The 20037-nt window shown below is 41.5% G+C and overlaps 1 protein-coding gene and 1 pseudogene across 7 annotated transcripts in view; one reads left to right on the top strand and one right to left on the bottom strand.

The window, feature by feature from the left end:
- SMARCA2 (SWI/SNF related, matrix associated, actin dependent regulator of chromatin, subfamily a, member 2) overlaps positions 1 to 20037 on the bottom strand; it is a 180738-nt gene that overhangs the window by 147065 nt on the left and 13636 nt on the right. For 5 of the 7 annotated variants that reach the window (XM_025281569.3, XM_025281570.3, XM_025281567.3 and 2 more), the window contains exons 3-6: positions 16245 to 16371; positions 9090 to 9473; positions 4540 to 4644; positions 921 to 1176 (exon numbers count right to left, since the gene is read on the bottom strand). In XM_025281569.3, the coding sequence (XP_025137354.1) occupies positions 921 to 1176; positions 4540 to 4644; positions 9090 to 9473; positions 16245 to 16371 (872 nt within the window). The remainder of the gene's footprint in view (positions 1 to 920; positions 1177 to 4539; positions 4645 to 9089; positions 9474 to 16244; positions 16372 to 20037) is intronic. The other 2 variants (XM_025281572.3, XM_006044465.4) reach the window with 1 other exon arrangement.
- LOC112584094 lies at positions 18359 to 18445 on the top strand (annotated as a pseudogene).

Below are 20037 nucleotides of genomic sequence, written 5' to 3' on the forward strand. Positions count from 1 at the left end.
ATCACTGACTGGATGGACATGAGTTTGAGTGAATTCTGGGAGATGGTGATGGACAGGGAGGCCTGGCGTGCTGTGATTCATGGGGTCGCAAACAGTCGGACACGAGTGAGCAACTGAACTGAAGTGAACTGAACTACAGTCTGCGGGCCAAACCCTGTCCGTAGCTTGTTCTCATAAATAAAATTTCACAGGAACACAGCCAGCCCATTATTGCCTGGCTGCATTCACGCCATAATGGTAGAGTTGAATAGTTCTGACAGAGGCTCTAAGGCCCTTTAGAGAAAAGGTTTGTCAATCCCTGATTCAGATAAATGTGCCAAATGAAGCTTCTGGAGTAAGAGTTATAATAAGGACCACATACGAAGACATTTAAATGGGGCCTACCCTAAAAGTGAGACCAAGCCATTGACCAACAAGTGCATGAACTAAATCAAAGAATGCATTATTTCCTTATATACAGCTTCTGAAGGATGGCCTTTAGTATCAGGAGATGTCAAGCCAGCAGACACACTGAACATATGAGCCACTCACAGTCAACATTCAACACACTGACAGACTAGAACAAAATACTGCACAGTCTGAGTGTGAGCTGACCACTTTCTTGTATCTTTAAGAACTCTGGGCTGAGCTTTTGATCTTGGTGTGTCATCGGAGTAGATAAAAGTTTTCTGACTGTAAGAGTGAAAATCAGGCCCAGAAGCCCCGGAGGGTCCCCGCCCCAGGCTCCAGTGGCACAGAAACTCTTCTCTGAGACTTTGTTGGAAAGTCACTCTCAAGCCTGAGTCTTGGCCTCTGCAGTTTCCCTTAGGCCTTTCCCTGGTCCCACAAAGAATGGCCATCACACTAGGAGACACCAGGCCCTCTAGGCTGGGTGGTAGTTGCAAGCACACATCATCTTACCCGCGGGGCAGGTGCATTACCTGTACTCCCGCTCCTGCATAATCTCCACGGGGTCCAGGCCTTGCGGTTTCTGGACAGGGCTGATCCGGCTCTGCTTCTGCTGCAGCTGCAGGATGGGTGAGGGCTGCCCCGGGGCCGGCTGCGGTACGGAGGGTCCGGGCACGGCAGCCGCGGGCGGTGGCGCTGCGGCGGGAGGCGCAGGTGAGGGCCGGCCGCTGGGAGCGGGCACCGGCAGCTTCTGCGGGGGGCTCGGGCCGCTCAGCTCTGGCCCCGGGCCTGTGAGACAAGAGCAACATAGGCAGCTGGGGAGGGAAGGTGCCCTGTGCCCACACCCCGCCTGCCCGCCGACAACCCCCCGCCCCCGGGGCGGGGGAGGGTCTGAGGATGGGGACAAAGGAAGGTCTCAAGAGAAGAAAACAGGAAGGAAGGGAGGAAGATGAGGAAAGCCAGAAGAGAAAGGAGGAAAGGAAAAAGAAAAAAAGAATTTGGCATCTATCCCAAAGGGAAATGGCCCTAAAATGGCTCTTAGGTAATAAACTGATTAAGGAATAGACAGCCAGTTTTTAGTGGAGGTCTGCAGTGGGTTTTTAAAAATAATTACAGGTGTATTTGGGGTTCTGAAAAGCAAGGGAGTCATTCAGCGGTCAGATGCAATCTGGGTGTGGTCCCCAAATCACATTCTGCGGACTGCACAAGCCCCCTCCTGCCCAATCTGGAATGGTCCAGCTGTAGAACCTATGCTCTACATAATACAGGCAGCAGCCCACCAGTACTCTGATGTGAACTGAAATAAGCATGCATTTTTCCCTAATGACCTATAAAGTATATTTCAGGCTTTATCGATACATCTAGGGAACTTAAATTTCTTACTACATGTTAGAAAATATTTCTAAAAACATTCAGTGCAGGGGAAATAAAGAATCTGCTCATTCCACCTAAGAAAACCTAGCAAAGATTAAGATTCAAGAGAGCATTTTTCTCATCTTACCAGAATAAAGGGCTATGTAATCATTAAGTTTATTAAAATGTACTTGATTAGTTAATTTAAAGCAATTTCCCACATTAAACTTTAGGAGTTTAAACTAAAAGTGTTCCATCTCTCCTCCAGGTGAATTTTTACTTATTTCAAAGTTATAAATAAAATTAGTGATGCTACCAGAGGAGTTTAGTAAATCAAAAAGAAAAATCTCTGCAAGCAGATGTTAAAACCTACAATAGGCATTCTTCCAAGTATTGTCTGTATCTGTTCAGAGAAATATTAAAATTATTAAATGGTAACAAAAATAATCATCTCTATACTTCAGAGTGACTTATTAATGTACCATACAAAGACATACATTATGAAAACTTAGACACATTTCAATTTTGAGCAAACACCAGGGAGAAGTGGGCTTAAATGACAACCCAAGGATAGCAAACATTCTGACAAGAGGAATGGGAAGAATTAGAACAAACTGCTGGGAAACTACAGTGTGTGTGAGTATGTGTGTGCCTGTGAGCATGAGTGTGTGTAGTGGTGGTGTTCTTTCGATCCCCTCCATCTGAAATTAGGTAAAACTTTCCCAGAGACTTAGGGCTGGATGAGACTTCCTGAGGTAATCTGTAGCCCTGTTCTAGGATTGATGACAAGTTCTGGAGGGAAAAATGCACTTCTTGTTTGGTTTTTTGTTTGTTTGTTTTAGGCATTATAGATGTACTATCATAGTAAAGAGATCCTTCTCAGCTAAGTACATTCTGATTCTTTTTCTGAATGGGAGGTCTTTTACATAATGCAAACCTTTTCACAATATTTCAGATTTAGAGTTCCTTCCATTCATATGGAAGAAACTGGTTTATAAACATTAACTCTCAGTGTTGTTAACCATTGGAATAAGTTATGGAGGGGCACTTTTGATTATTTTTTTCCCTCAGGGTCTTTAAAACAGGGGAAATTTTAAAAAAAATCTGAGTTGCCTTGAGCCAAAAGAGAGGAGATAGAGATTTCTAACAGTTACTTTAATAGTGTGATTCTATGAATTTCCCTAATAAGCTCAAGAAACTGGTAGAGTTAAATATATTTGAAGACTTGGTATAATAAGCATACGAAATAAAAAATGTAATACATTGAAGCCCTCTAAAAAACCACCACCTTTAATAAAAAGAAAATCTGTGACCTATTGATAACATCATACTAATTACCCTAAATTCAGTTTTCAGAGTGCTTTTCCTCCTTTCAAAATTTGAATAAGTTATCAATAAAAACCATAATAGTGCAAGAGTGTACATATTTCACTTACTCTGGATGCTTTCTTCTTTAGCATGATGGCTTGTAAATACCTGTGTAGAGTCATGCCAACTCCTCGAGGTATATTCAAGTCACTATTTTTAAAAACACACAATCAAAGGGAGGTATCCAGAGCATGTCTGATATCTCTGGTTCCAAATCTAGTCATTTTCAGCCTGTGACCTGAAACTAGATCTGATACATACACAGCTGCTGCTGCTGCTGCTGCTAAGTCACTTCAGTCGTGTCCAACTCTGTGCGACCCCATAGACGGCAGCCCACCAGGCTCCCCCGTCCCTGGGATTCTCCAGGGAAGAACACTGGAATAGGTTGCCATTTCCTTCTCCATACACAGCTAGGCTTCTTTAATCCGTAAATACAGAGACATTCTTATCTGGTTGAAGGACTCTTAAAGACGTAGAGACCCAAACGTAGACTTAAATATTCAGATCTCCAATCTAGAAGTATTCCAGCTTGCTGTGAACTGAAATAGGTATGTCTAAAGCACCCTGTCGGAGAAGGCAATGGCACCCCACTCCAGTACTCTTGCCTGGAAAATCCCATGGGTGGAGGAACCTAGTAGGCTGCAGTCCATGGGGTTGCTAAGAGTCAGAGCGACTTCACTTTCACTTTTCACTTTCATGCACTGGAGAAGGAAATGGCAACCCACTCCAGTGTTCTTGCCTGGAGAATCCCAGGGACGGCAGAGCCTGGTGGGCTGTCTATGGGGTCACACAGGGTCGGGCACGACTGAAGCGACTTAGCAGCAGCAGCAAAGCACCCTGTGTCTTTCTAAAAGAACCGGTAAGTCATACCAATCAGTCGTGGGAGCCTGAGCAAGTTACTTAACCCCTGGTGCCTCAGTCTCCTCATCGGTAGAATGGAGATAATAACAGCGCCTCCGCCCTGCAAGGGGGAAGTGAGGATTCAATGAGACAGCATGGCTGCTGCATACTCACCCCTCAGCTCTGGTCATTTTTATTGCCACCAAGGACACCAAAGTAAAGAAGCCTAATATAATCTCTCAGCTTTTCAGAAAAACTCTATGGCAAAGGACAGGTTTTCAAGGAAATTTGGTACTGTATTAGCTAGAAGCTTTGAAAGTACGCTCTTCAAGAGCAAACTTGAAAATGTTTCCACCGTTTAATACAATTCAGCACAGATACTCAGATAAGTCGACCTGCCCTGTGCTTCCTGCTAATTCCCCATCAGAGTCACTTACAGGCAAACTCCTTTCTAACTAAACACTGCAAATTCATTGACTGCCTGGGTCTATTTTCTCCTCCAGCCAACATGTTATACAAAAAATTCTCCTCACAGAGGCGAGGGGACTGAAGGCAGCTGCCTGCCGTTAGACATGCCCAGAACACACCTACCTAACCATGAGGGGTTCTGCTTGTCTTTTAGGAGCGTTGAGCTGCCTGAATGGGTTTGTTCTGTATCAGCAGAAAGCATCTCTTGACAACCAGCACACTCGTGGTCTGCAGAATGATAAAAACTCACATCTTTATATCTTTAGATCGAAAACAAATTATGTTCTTTAGCTTATCTCCTACTCTCTCGCCAATATAAACAATTTAGGCTGAATTGTCTGAGGTACAAAATATGTGTCTTCCTGTCAGTCCTCACTGTAGAAGTCAAGGTAGATATTCGCCTTGACACTCTTGAGGGGTGTCGTCCCATTGCAGCTAAGGGAGGGAAGGAGTCTTTATTAGATGTCTGAATCTAAGAAACAGGTAAATAAACTTCTTAAATTACCTAAGTCTCACATGTACAGAATTTCTGTACAGAATTCCCACTTTGGCTTCCGGTACAGAAGGATGTTTATGCAAATAACTATCTATGCATCAGACAAAGATTTAAGTGGATTCCAGAGGTTGAAAAGATAAATGTAATAATGAGGCTTAAACAAAGCATACTAAGAAATTTTAGATGACAAAAGGAAAAAAAAAAAATGTTAAGGGGCAAGCAGGAGAGTGACAAGCCCTGAAAAAAATCAGCAATAAAACTCTTGCTTTCTACCATGAAGGCTTCCCTGCCCACCACAAAAAAAAAAAAAAAAAAAAAAAAAATCTTGTCAGTTCCTGTTTTGAAATTTGCTTTGGTCTCCAAAAAGAAAAATGAATCAGAATTAAAAGAAAAATGATGGATTCGATTTGAGAGGAGCCCACAGCAGGCAAGGACTAGAGTCACTCATCTGTTCAGTGCACACTTCCTCTGGTCAAACTGCAGTTCTCGGGTGGTGGCTCTGGCGGCATTGCTTTTGGTGAATTCTAACTTTGGAGTGGGTTTAAGGCAGATCACCCCAGCCAAAAAAGCTCTCTTCGCACATGAGTGACACTAGTGTTAAGTAGGTAGAATAGGGAAAAGGAGTCCAAAATGGTGGTGGCTAAAAGACAAGGAAAGTCAAAGAAAGGTCCGAGGACCAGAGTGAAGACTTCAGGCAGAACAAACAGAACAAACAGCACTCCTGGCTAAGCCCAATTTGCATAGGGCAGGCCCAGGTGGAGGAAAAAACATATAAAAGGAGGAGCCAAAGCGCTTTCTCACTTTCTCTCTCTCTCTCTCTCCAGCGTGCATGCGCGCTCGCTCTCGCGCGCTCTCGCTCTCCCCCCGCCCCCCTCCGCTTCCCCATGCACTCCTCCACTCTCTTCTCTTCAAGTCTTTGGGTTGGCATGCCCTCACACTTCGAGGATGGATTCTCCTGCTATCTTCTAAATAAAATAGAGCTGCAACGCTGATTTGCCTAAGAGCTATAACATGGTTTGTCCAAGACCCGAGAGCTGTGACGCGCCAAGAACTTGAATGTCCATCGCTCCAAATCTTTGTTGTGACGAGACAAAGAACCAAGGAACATACACTCGCGTGACACTAGCAAATGGGATGAAAGAAAAATCACAGCTACCACCAGGAAAGTAGACATACTTAAATTGATTTTTTTTTCCTGGAATATTGACAGAGGTATTTATAAGCAATTTGGCAACCTACTCCAGTGTTCTTGCCTGGAGAATCCCAGGGACGGCGGAGCCTGGTGGGCTGCCGTCTATGGGGTCGCACAGAGTCGGGCATGACTGAAGCGACTTAGCAGCAGCGGCAGCAGCATGCTGCTTCATTATTTTTTTAAAAAAAAGGAGAGGGATAAACAATTAATAAAAGTAATATTCTCTTAAATAAAGAAAAACTTCTTTTGGCCTTACTTGAACTTGTCCAAAATGTCATTGCCAAAAAACCCCCCAAAAAGCCATTTTCAAGGAAGGTAATCATTTCCCTATGAAATCTGAGATTTGGGGGACAAGATCAGAAATATAACCTCCCTCCTGGTGGCAGGAAGGGGTCTGCTCTATTTAAGAAAAATGTCTTCTTTTCTCTTTTGTCTGCAGTCTCTTTGCCTAATCTGGCATATTGGCCAGAGAAGTATCATTTCTAATGAAGCCCGACGGCTGGAAATACAAAAGACACGGACAATGAGTAATAAAACAAGTTTCCCCCCTAATGCCAGGAGCTTGGCGAGGGAAGATGTAGGCATCAGGTCAAGGAAAAAAATAATAATAAAATGGAGCCTTCTCTTCTGGAAATGATCCAGAAAATGCACCCAGGATTGTGTTGGTTAGGACGTGGAGGACTTGCTATGTACAAGTATCCAGGTAACTGAAACTCTATCCTCGAAACTTTACTTCATCATCTGGTCTCATTCTTGTGACTTTAGATGAAATGAATCATTTAGCTTTCTGCCTTCTTAAATAATACCCTGGAATCTTTTCCTGCTGTGCCAAGGTCATTATTAAAAATAACAAACCTCACCGAGGTCCGTGATGAGGGACTACCCTAGGACAAGTTGCAGTACTAGAGGAAGTGTGCCTGTGTGACAAGGTCCCACAGTGGCCTTTTAGGAGGCATAGACTTTGCTCCCTCCTCTTGAGCTACCAACTATCCGACTGTGACCACTAAGCCTCTACTGGGAACTCCTTTAGTTAATAACGCTCCTTGTATACTGAGACGCGGGATATCAGGGTCACCAATGGTGTTGACATTGTGTCTAGAATATGAATGAAAGGCTCTCAGTAAGGAGCTGAGATCCTTTTCCTTCCTACCCACAGGCATGCAATGCCTGCACTTGGTGCACAGACCTTGGGACAGAGCCTTTCCCTTGTTGTGAGCCTTCTGGTCATGAGGGTGCCAGGGCGAGGCAGAACATGAGGCCCCTGGCATTGAATCCTGAGTCTCCATGCTCCAGATGTGTCCCACCTGCACCGTGCTTATTACTGGGCGAGGAGCACAAGGTTTGCTAGCGGGCCCTCCGGAGGTACAAACTACACATATACACAGACAGACACTTTTGATTCTCTCTGGCGGCGTTCCTAAGAGCAAGAGTTTTTGCAATTTTAAAGCCTCTAGACACAATGAGTGTTCAAACTACCACCTAATGCACAGGTTCCCTGTACAACCTTTACAATCACTAATGTTTGGTCCCATGAGATCCTCCACCTACCAGAGCATTGCAGCCCACACACAGAAGTCTGGAAATGACACGGTACTTTCGTGTTCTTTAGAAAACCATTCCTAAGGCTCCATCTACAATTAACAAGATGAATTTACCCTTTCAGTAGGCAACTCAGGGTTTCCTCTACCAGGAAAGAAACATCTACCAACTCAGAAGGAAGAACACTAGTAATAATAAAAAAAAAAAAATCATCTGAACTCTTTCCCAATGTCTAAGTCCCAAAACCTAAGAAGAAGACCAATAATCCCAAACCAGAAGCAATGATCAGATGTCAGGACTGACCCAAATGAGAGGGATCCACTCACAGGAAAGGGCATCAGTGACAAGGAGGCACTCTGGAATTCAAATTTCCTGATTCAAATTCTCTAGAATTCAAAGCTCTAGTAGAACAGAACCATAAACCTTGTGCTTATCCAGTGGCTAACAAAAATCTTCCCAGAGAAAATAACATTCATGAAAGATCATCCTATAGCTTCTTGGAGCTCTGAATTCTCTCAGTGGGATCAAGCAGACCACCAGCCCATTACCAAAGACTATCGCATCTCAGCTCCTTACAGAATGTCAGCCTCAGCTCTGATGCTGGTGTCTAGAGGAAACAGGCAATGTGGATTCTGTTACTCTATTATGATCAAATGTTACTGATGCCTCTATCATGCAGTATTCCTTACAATAATAATTATTAACAAAATAATCCCGCCTGGGAAAGTTACTTTATACTCTCATGCTAGAAAAGATTGTGTCCTCTGAGAAACTGGTCAGCAACTTCCTTCTGAGTGGCGAGGACCAGGCACCTGACGCTATCCCCTTTCCTGACCACCATGCAGCTCCAGTCACCTTGGAAGTGCAGATGCAGACTTCACAAGAGCTCCTGGGCCCCCACCCCCATGGCTGATCTCCCAACTTTGATTTCTACTTCCCTCTGTTTCTGAATTTTCTACTTGATAATTTCTTACCATGGGTATGCTTTCTTGCAAGCCTCCTCAAAGGTATTTTCACAACCAAAAGGATAGAAATAAATAAATCAACAGACACAAAATAGCTAAAGGAGAGGAGAGATTCAAGACGTGCCTGCTGGCAATGGAACACACCAGGTGCAGGGGTTGCTAACCTGGCAGGGGGTGGGGTGGATGGGCTTCCCACAAACCTTGAAGCCCTTGAAAGGGAATGCAAAGTCACAGGGGACTGTGCTTTTTGCTTAGAGCCACAGCTCTCACCAGAGTCTCCAAAGGTTTAAGAAGCACCCCTCTAGGACTCACGGCTGAGGAGACCAAGAATCTTAGCCAACTAAGCAAAGCAGACAAGGGAGCCAGCGAGGTGCAGCAGAAGGTGGCCCTGGGCTGACAGCAGCCCAGCGCTTCTGTGTGCTTAGCCGTCCTTCTCTGAGCTGGACCTTCACATTATTCACTGGGTTGCATATTAACCTACCAGATGGTCTGTTGTAGTTAACAAGGGCCTGCTGCTGCGGCTGCGGCTGCTGCGGCTGAGGCTGGGGTTGGGGCTGTGGCGGCGGCTGTTGCTGCATGCCAGGCAACGTCCTTTTCCCCTGGACTGCAAGCTGCAGTGTTTCGGGGAGGGGCTGGCCCCGGGCCAGCATCTTGTAAGCTAAAATCTGGGCTCGGAGCTGATGCAGCTGGACGGGACTGAAAGGAGAGGGACCCCTGTTGGGTTGGTTCATCGCCTGAGGGTCGCCTGGGATGAGGGGTCCTGGCTGGCTCGGTGGCATCTGTGGTGGGGTCGGGCCGCCTCCTGATATAGGGCTGGACACATGCTCTGGGGCTCCCAGCGGAGACGGGTGCGGTGACATGTAACCTGGAATAAAACACAAGGGGAGAGGTCACAGGCTGCCCCCCACGACCATGAAAGAGAAACATCCCTGGAGATCCTGACGATTTTCCACAACAGCATTGACTGATAGAAATTTAAAGCATATGTAACTTAACAAGTATGGGATTATATATAATTTAAAATTTATGTATATCAAATATATATATATATTTTAAAGAAACAGACAAAATTGTAATAATATATAATTTAAACCAACATACCCCTAATATTATCATTTCAAAGGATAAAAATTATTAGAGATTTTACATTTTTGTCTCCGTATTAAGTTACTGTACATCTCCAATGGGACTGGTCACATTTCAAGTAGTGGATAGCCCGATGTGTCCGGGAGGCTTCCCTGATAGCTCAGCTGGTAAAGAATCTGCCTGCAATGTGGGAGACCCTGGTTCAATTGCTGGGTCAGGAAGATCTGCTGGAGAAGGGATAGGCTACCCACTCCAGTATTCTTGGGCTTCCTTGTGGCTCAGCTGGTAAAGAATCCGCCTGCAATGTGGGAAACCTGGGTTGGGAAGATCCCCTGGAGAACAGAAAGGCTACCCAATCCAGTATTTTGGCCTGGAGAATTCCATGGACTGTATAGGCCATGGGGTCGCAAAGAGTCAGACACGACTGAGTGACTTTCACTTTCACTTTCACGTGTCCTAGATGGTGAACTAGTGGTGCCTGTTGTACACCTAGAGGAAGGGCACGGGGACAGTATTATACATTAAAAGGAGCTCCAGCCTAGAGACCAGAACCTGAAGCTATCTGCTGTATTGCAGTGCAGAATGAGGACTCTCTTATAGGGATATTATTTGGCTTATTATTATGCACTTTATGAATAATTTGCTATTGAGGGCCTCCATGGTTGCAGGCACTAAGCAAGGCACTGTACATGCTATTTTAGCCGAGTTTTCCCTGGAAACAAAGCCTGATGGAAAGACTGAGTGCAGCTGATTTATCTGAAAGGTGCAGGGACACTGACGGGAGTGTGGAAAGGTAAAATGAGGAAGGGATGGAAGCCAAGAAGGAGTGTATGGTTAAGGCAGTTGCTGTAGTACATGCCTGAAGATTAATCTCATGCACAAAAGCTCTGGGATAAAGTACGTAACTTGCCTCCCTATTATCCCAGGGAAGGAGCTGGGGTATTTATATTCCATCACTGGTCGCTGGTTATGACTCTAGGGATCATTAGTTCCCAGGGACTTTGCTGAGTGTGTGTGTGTTTGTGTGTGTGTGTGTGTGTGTGTGTGTGTGTGTGTAAGGTGGATGTCAATAAACCAAAAGCAAGATGGTGGTCTGGCCAGTAGATTTAAGGATGATGGAAGCACAGAAATGGTACGAAGAATTAGAGGGATGTGAGCAGAATGGAGCATACGCTTTTTTCTACAATCCTCACAACACTCCCAGAAGCTATGTGCTGTCACCTCATTTTTTAAAATGAGGAGAGTAAGCACATTACACCATGTCACAATTAGATCCTGGTAACCAAGATTCACCTGATTCCAAGGCATATGTTCTTTCCATGGTCTAATATTAATTTTGTTGTATTAATATAAAAATAAGTTAAAGGCTTGAAAGCTTCCAAAATCTTCTAGAACCATTTATGTGCTGCAAGCTAAGTCACTTCAGGTGTGTCCAACTCTTTGTGACTCCATGGACTGGGGCCCGCCAGGCTCCTCTGTCCATGGGATTTTCCCAGCAAGAATACTGGAGTGGGTTGCCATGTCCTCCTCCAGGGGATCTTCCCAACCCAGGGATCAAACCTATGTCTCTTACATCTCCTGCATTGGCAGATGGGTTCTTTACCACTAGCGCCACCTGGGAAGCCCAGAACCATTTACAATGTAATATAAAAATGAGAGTAATCTGTTTGGGTGATAAAGAGACTTAAAAGGAAAACTTAAGAATACTTAAGAAAGAAAAGTCAAAATGTAACAAAATTTTCAAGAAACGTATTTCAAGAGATGAACTGTAGAGTCTGGCCAAAGTATCCCTAGAAAAATATAGGACTGCACATTGCTGAAGGGAGATCCAAGAGGAAGGAGAGGACAGAGTGGTTTGCTGTACCCCAAAACATTGTCTTCCATTCAAATGGAGGCCTAACTCATCAACTCAAAGGCATTCTAAGACACGATGTAAAATATTAAATTAAAGGTCTTTGCCATTAATAAATCCGCCTGCATCACAATTATTTTAAAGGTCATCACATAGGTGTTTATTAGGCATCTGCCGTGTGTTTCAACACTTAATCAAGTTTGAGCTGAAGCTGCTCTCTGTATCTATGTGGAATTACAGAGGCTCACGAATATCTGACCCACGCTGCCTGGGGACTCAACATCATCATTTGAAAGACTAGAGAAAATAAAGGATACAGTTCCTTTTATCTCAAATTGCCATTTGGAGAGGGAAACAAATTTAGCCTGATCCCCTAAGACAAGAGTAGGTTTTGTTCTATCAATTGGTGAGATGTAGAACTCCATTCAGAGTAATCCTGCCCTGAAGAGAAATGGAAAAACTGCTAACTCTCATTCCCGAAATCCCTACTCTATAATCGAGCACAAAAATCAGGCAGGCATTAGGGTTGATCATAGAAGTTAGCCTAAGAAAATGCCCCTGCAATCAGCCTGCAAGACGAGCAGAAATTCAAATCCCAGGATGATAACGTTTTTAAAGAGTATCAATAACATACACTTAACTTCATCATTCACGTTTTTCCTTCTTAATGAGGTTAAAATTCACCTCCAAATTGTAATGCTGGTGCAAAATGGTAGTTTGTTCATTATGAAAGCACCTCCCTACCACCCTTCTGCCAACCCTGCATCTATCACTGGAGGAAAAACTTCCTACTATAGCTACTGACATTTCATGGGAGAAGGGATACAACCAGGTGTTAAAATGGGTCACGTCTCCTGCCTTCTGGACTGTCCTCTTTCCTAAGGTCGGCACCAATTATAGCTTACCCGTGATAAATCACACGATGCCTAATACAACTGACCAAAACATTAGACAATCTAATCTAAGTGTCATTGTGTAACACTGTTCATCAGATCGCTCTTTTCAACTATGACTTCTGGCATGGCAAAATTATAAAGATGAGACACGTAGTTGCACTAAGTACAATAATTCATTTTACCCCAAATTTGTTAAGAAAGAAACTAAGAGTGAAATAAAAATCATTTTCCAGAATTAATCAATACAACAAAATCTTCCCTCAAATGTGGTAAGAAAAAAACTGGGGGGTGGGAAAAATTGTTTCCTAGAATTTGCAGGAGATGCTAATAGAATCATTCTATCACAGTATGACATTAAAAATGTGACAGTGTTTCAGTTAAAGAGAGAGAGATTTCTTTTTATTTTTTGACATGACTGGCATTCCATAAAACTTCAGGAAAAATCAGAAAAAAAATCTAAATGATAAAACAAAATAACATATTTGCATAATTATCTTTGGTTGAGAAAATGGTGAAGAAATTGCCTGAGAGTAAATATACCTTTGTCTGTAGGATGACAGTGTTGATGCAGAATCTGCTCTTTTTGAAATCTGGTTTAATTTGCTCATTTAAAAGTCGTCAAAAAATGGCAGTTTTCCTACCCTCAGCTTCAAGGGCATTATCTCCCCAGTTTCATCTTTTTGCAGAGAGAGAGGCAATCAGCCACTCTCCTTTTAATAAACTTGAGTTTTCAAATGCCAATTTTACATGAGTTTTCTCTTTATACACACACACACACAACATTATACTTTTCTTTGAAGGCTTTCTCTATCCAGTGGACTAAAAATAAACAATGTTATCATTGGGACCATACGGTACACAATTTAGTACTTATTGAAGGAAATGGTTTTGCTTCTCAACCAATACCTTAAAATAACCTAATAGGTTGCTAGGTAGTTAAAGCTGGCAGTTTTCTGATCAATACCACACCTCTCTGGACCTGTGTGTTTATAAACAGCTTCCTACAATGGAGTTTTTAAAGATATATGCTATTATGGAGTCTGAATTCTTTTTAGCTCATTATATAGAATAAGACTACATTATACCAATACTACCTTATTCAAAAGCATATTTTAAACAACGAATTCCCCAGCTTATAAGGCACTTTACTCTTCTAGAGAAAAATATTATTCTAATTCCAATTCCATTTAATTTAATGCAGACTTCTGCATTTCAAAGTAATTATAACTTATTGAAATTATATAAAAATTAAGATCTATTTAAAAGTGTTTTTTGAATACATAAAGTTCACTTCTCTAATTGAAAAAAATTTACTAAATATCCAGTTATGTGCTAGACATTGTGCCAAGTGTTGGAAATTCCAAGAAATATCATCATTCTAGAAGTCCAAGAAAGGAACCAAGCAATGAAAGAAATTTTAAGATACATAAAAGTAAAGAGCCTCACTTATGATTCATGCATGTCAAGTGTTTTCCTCTGGCGTTGTCCCAGGGCCCCACTATTAGAAGTACTGCAAAGCCAGGAGCAGACAGAGCCAGCATCTGGCTTTGAGAATCACTGAATATAACTCATCTATACCTCCCAGGTATTAAAAACGAGATCTACATTAGCTCTGTGAAGGCACCTGGCTCTTCAGAATTTAAATGATAAACCTGAAAGTATTGTCTTAATTCATTCTAACCTCTGAACGGCTCAAATTCTTTCTTCTGTACCTGAAAAAGTCCCAATTATTCAGTCTGCTTTTCTAACATGGTCAAGATTTTACGAGTCATTTGTCACACTTACATCTGCCTACCATCAAATTTCAGATCAGAGTCTAGTTATATATATATATATATATATATATATATATATATATATATATATAAAAGCAACTCATGGAGGCATAGGAGTACATTTTCACTAATATTCCAGCAGGTTTTTGAAGATCCTAGACTCTGATCTGAAATTTGATGGTAGGCAGATGTGAGTGTGACAAATGACTCGTAAAATCTTGACCATGTTAGAAAAGCAGACTGAATAATATATATATGTATATATATATATTTATTTATAAATATATATATATTTATATACATATATACACAAATATATATACATTTATATATATATATAAATATATATATTTAATATATATATATATATAAATATATGTATATATTTAAGAGCAAATACAGGGAGCTCTCTGGCAGTCCAGTGGTTAAGACTTCACCTTGATTGTAGGGTTTTGATCTTTCGTCAGGGAGCTAAGATCCCACATGCCTCATGGCCGAAACACCAAAAACATAAAACAGAAGAATACTGTAACACCTTCAATAAAGACTTTAAAAATGGTCCACGTGAAAAAAAAATAAAAGTGAACGTGTCTCTCCACCTCAACAGTCAAAAATCTTCCCTCAGGTGGATGGACATCTGATCAAGGATGGAGGAAAAAACTCATATACATTAAATTACAAAAATGTATATACAACAACACATAAAGCATACACTTTGAATTAGAATATCAACACATTAGGTTAATTAGTGTTGGATTAATCACGCCCCTGACATGCTGAAATGCCCATATAGTGATTCTGAAAAGGGTTACATTATATCTTTGGATATACTTTCCACTATCTTCAGTATGCCCTCAACAATGAGAGGGAAAAGCGCCCAGGAGAAGAGAAAGCTGCCATATACTGATTTGGCCATTACTGCGGGTGGAACTGTGGGTGGAGCCCTGTCCCCTGTGAAGCTATATTGACGACATACCCCCTAGCGCCTGTGACTGTGACCCTGTTTGGAACTAGGATCTTTGCAGATGTAACTGAGTTAGGATGAGGTCATACTGGATCAGGATAGACTCTGATCCAGTGACTGGTGTCCATATAGAAAGCGCGAAGTCTGGACACACAAACAGACATGGAGGTTAAACGTCATGTGGAAACCAAGACAGAGACTGGAATGACCGATCTACAAGCCAAGGAATGTCAAAACGGTGCTGGTGCCACCACAAGCTAGGAAGAGGCAAAGAAGGATTCTTCCCTAAAGACTTCAGAGCGACCACAGCCCTGCTCTTATCCTGATTTCGGACTTCTGGCCTCTAGAACTTTGAGAGAATACGTTTCTATTGTTTTAAGCCAACTGCTGCTGCTAAGTCACTTCAGTCGTGTTTGACTCTGTGAGACCCCGTAGACGGCAGCGCATCAGGCTCCCCCGTCCCTGGGATTCTCCAGGCAAGAACAAACTGGCTTCTGGCAATTTGTTACGGTAGCCCTAAGAGACTAAGATAGCCATTCACCAGTGATGACAGGTTATTCCACTGCCAGAAAAAGTCACCTTATGAAGGAGGAGTGTACAATTCAAGGGACATGGGTGGCTCATCCTGCTATCACCCATCCGTACTGTTGTTGGGAGGCAGACCTGGGTCCTCCTTTTGGACTTGTCACTTACTGGATATGCAAACTTATAGAAGCAAAGTAAATTTTCTGAGCTTTAGCTTCTCCACCTATAAAACTGGAGTGATATAATGTATCTTACAAGATCAAGGCAAAGATTCTGCATGAAGTACACAGTGCACTTTGCAGAGTGCTTGGACACATGGTGGCCAGTCAAACTACTAGGATTTTGTAAAGAAAATTGCCCATATCAAACATAAAGTTGTGTTGGTGGGGGGTAAGGGGAGAGTTCTACAGGGAAAAGAAACCTGCCAGACCCCATCTTTAGACAAGTTCTGTTCTTTGCAAGTCATAATTAAAATAACAATAGGAAAGATGAAAGACTATGATATGGAGCCCAGAGCAGGTATGTAACAGACACAAACCTTGGCTGTGCTGATCCATCGGACTCTGAGGAGGGCCCATTCCTGGGTGAGGTGGTCGCATAGCAGTGCCTTTCATGGATCCACAATGGATATCTTCAACCCCCTTGTCGTGCATACCATCCATGGGCTGAAACATTAATAGGACATCAGTTAGGCACCTCTTTAAGGCACAATATTTCTATCTGGTGCTTTAAGAGCCCATCCTATAAAGTCTTCAAAATTGTGGCCCCATCATCTATTAACCACATGATAGCCATATAATTTTACATTTATATTACATATATTACTATATACTACATAGATTTCATAGATGGGAGACAAAAAATAAATAAAGAAGACTACACCAATAGGATCAGCAAAGCCACCTGTTAAGTCAAAAGTTAAGGCTTTAAACAGTTGAAAGGTTTTTGGTTATGTCAAAACCTGCAAATAAAGATGGAAGTCCTGTTGACAAGGCAGACAAATATAAGCTATTCTTCTACACCCTTTTAAGTAAGTCCTGAAACCTGCTGTATGTTGAAGTGAGTCCAAAGTCAGAATGGAGGAAGAAAAACTCTTTGAAATGTCTGTGATGATCTATTTTTTGGGTAATTTTTTTTTCATCAGAGGGGAAGGAACCTATGGAAAGTTTAAAAGTTGAAACCAGAAAGTTCCATGGCAGTTGGGAAAAGAAAAACAGACAGGGTAGAGCAGTGAATGGGGGTAAGTACTGAAAGGGAAAGAGGCTGAAGTAGATGAATCTGTACTACAGACGGAGGAAGAAAGAAAAAGGGTGAAAGGCAGAGTTTGGAAAAGAAGAACACAGCGGCTGGAAAGAGGGCTTCAGGCCTTGTACACAACAGACCCACAAGAAACAGCCACTGAATGGACACTAATCTAATCCAGAATTGGGCAACGGAGCACGTGCTGGAGAAAGGAAAAGTCTATTCCTCCTCAAACTGGAATAGCAATTTTCAAAACAGCCTGAAAGGAATATTTCCAGGAGTTTATAGAAACCAAATGACTTTGAGCAAGAAAGTATGAGTGTTTGCAGTTTTGGAGAAAGCAAAGTTAATTTCTGCAGAGTCAAAAGCACGCACTTGAAAAGAGGAGAAATTTACCATAAAGAGGATGTTCAGAAGAAAAATGGGAAGAATTTGGTATAAAGACTGTCTCTGAGTCTGTTAAATAGTAATAATAGAGAGGAAATCAAAGCAAAGCAGCAGATGTATTTAGGCCACTTGTTTATTTATTTCCAGCAATGTTGAAAAGCAAAAAGCTGAAGCTCAGAGGGAGACGGAGGAGAAAAGACAAGGAATAAAGCTGCCATAAAAAGATTTTCAGAAAGTGAAGCATCTGGTCAGCAGGTGTGAACTCCAGGCACGTCACCATGTCCTCACCCAGGGAATTATCTGAGGGTCTGCAGCCGAAGAAAAGCAGGATGAGAAAATGCAAAACTTGCAGAACGAGAACAAAACAAAAAAATAGCATCGATGGGGGTAGAGAAGAGGAGAAAACGTGACAAAGATGCTAGAGAACAAAACAGAAGGGATCAGAAGATATAATTACAAATAAAAACAATTCAGAACATAACAATGATGTAACACTTATGAATATGTTTAACTTTTCAATGCTTAAATAATAATAAAGGTGAGCTAAATATTTCCTTCAAATCTTATCTTTCATTTCGAAGGTGAAAGCATCCTAAACCCTCCCAAAATTATTTCACCTATCTGTACTAAGGATTGCAATTGACAGATCCAGTCTACAATATAATCCCCCAATTAATACAATATGAACACAAGACAATGTAATGACTTTGATATGTCTATATATTCAATATCTCCTAATAAATATGATATGGAAAATAAGCATTTATTTACATACCTGACAAGCTAAAAACCTGTATTTAAAAGAAAACAAAAAAGCAGGGAGAGATATTGGAGATATTATAGGGCTATCCATGATATAGTAAAATGAAAAAGAAGTCTCAAAGTAATTAACAATGATGATATGATTCGATTATGGTAAAAGAAAAAAAAAAATTAAATATATCACCTGAATATGCAAATCTATGCTTAGATGGTATTTTTATTGAAGCTGGAGAAAAGTAAGGCGCAAAAAGCGTATATACAGTGCTCACTTCAGCAGCACATATACTAGAATTGGAATGATACAAAGATTAGCATGGCACACAAATTCATGAAGTGTTCCATATTTTTTACAGAAAGAAACGCATTTGAGTCAGTTCTAACAAGGTGGATGAACCTGGAGCCTATTATACAGAGTGAAGTTAAGTCAGAAAGAAAAAGACAAATACTGTATATTAACACATACACATGGAATCTAGAAAGATGGGACCGACAATCCTATGTGCAGAGCGGAGACACAGACGTAGAAAACAGACATTTGGACTCAGCGAGAGAAGGCAAGGGTGGGATGATTTGAGGGAATACCATTAAAATGTGTACATTACCATATATAAAATAGATGACCAGTCCAAGTTTGGTGCATGAAGCAGGACACCCAAAACCAGTGCTCTGGGACAACCCAGAGGGATAGGGTGGGGAGGGAAGCAGAAGGCGGGTTCCAGATGGGGGGATACACATGTATACCTGTAGCTGACTTATGTTGATGTATGGCAAAAACCATCACAATATTGTAATTATTTTCCAATTAAAATTAATTAATTAATTTAAAAATACATCAGAGTCTTAGTTAAAATTTAAGGAAAAAAAGTATGTACAATAAGCTATTACCTGGGGTGAACCACTTATTTAGATCAATATGGTTTTACTTTTCAAAATAAGCATGTATTAATTTTTTTATTTGAAAACCATCAAATAACAAAAATTTGTGAAAAATGGTCTTCCCTTCCCGGGCTGCAACGCCTTACCTTAAAACTGACCTCCAATTCTACCAATTAAAGAAAAGACTTGTACTTTTTTGCAGTAACCTTTCTGTTTCAAACCAGTATCTTCCACGATTCACCTATTTAACATCAAGAAGCATCCTCACTACCTTATCTATCTGTGATATCATCCAAAATAGATGTAACACGGCCATGCATCTCATCAGGCCTAACCTTCAGGTAACACACAGTGGCTACTCCTACCCTTCAACACAAATCGCAACAGAAGATTTTGTTTGCTTTCTCAAAAGGCCATTCTCTCTTTTTCACATCTCCTACAAAACCATAATACCAAAGTCATACCGTTATGATCATCCCCACAGCAACAATCTGGATCTCACAAATGGCAGATTATTATAACCTTAATAACAACTGGGCCTGGGCTCCACAAAATCAGAGCCCTCTTCCAAAACCAGAAGAAAGCCACTTCACAGGCAGACAGCAAAGTGCATTTTCAAGGATTCCCTAGAAACTGTTTTATTTCTGTCAAGGCTTTTTTGAAAATATTCTTTAGGAAAAGACTCACTTTCCCTTTTCCTCTTTGGGACCTCTGGGATCTTTTCAGGGAAGAATAATTTTCAGTATGTTACTCATAGATGGTGTAAGTTACTTAACAGACGTAGTTGAGGGAAAAAAGTAAGACTTAACTCCTACTTCTTCACCAAGTCAAAATACTTGCAACCCCCAATCCACAGAATCTGTCAAAGCTGCATATTATAGCTAACACCTTTTTAAAAGCCAAGATCAAATCTTCCTGACTGGTGTAACATCTGTAACCATAAAAGAGCCTAAGAATGTATGTTTTTAATAAGGAACAAGATAAGAAAAAAACCTAGCTGATTCTCTTGTTAACCATAGTAGAAAAAAAGCGGGCAGGGGGGTGTTGGTTATCAGGGATTATTA

The sequence above is a fragment of the Bubalus bubalis genome, chromosome 3 (assembly GCF_019923935.1).
Source record: "Bubalus bubalis isolate 160015118507 breed Murrah chromosome 3, NDDB_SH_1, whole genome shotgun sequence".
In the NCBI taxonomy this organism is placed as follows: Eukaryota; Metazoa; Chordata; class Mammalia; order Artiodactyla; family Bovidae; genus Bubalus; species Bubalus bubalis.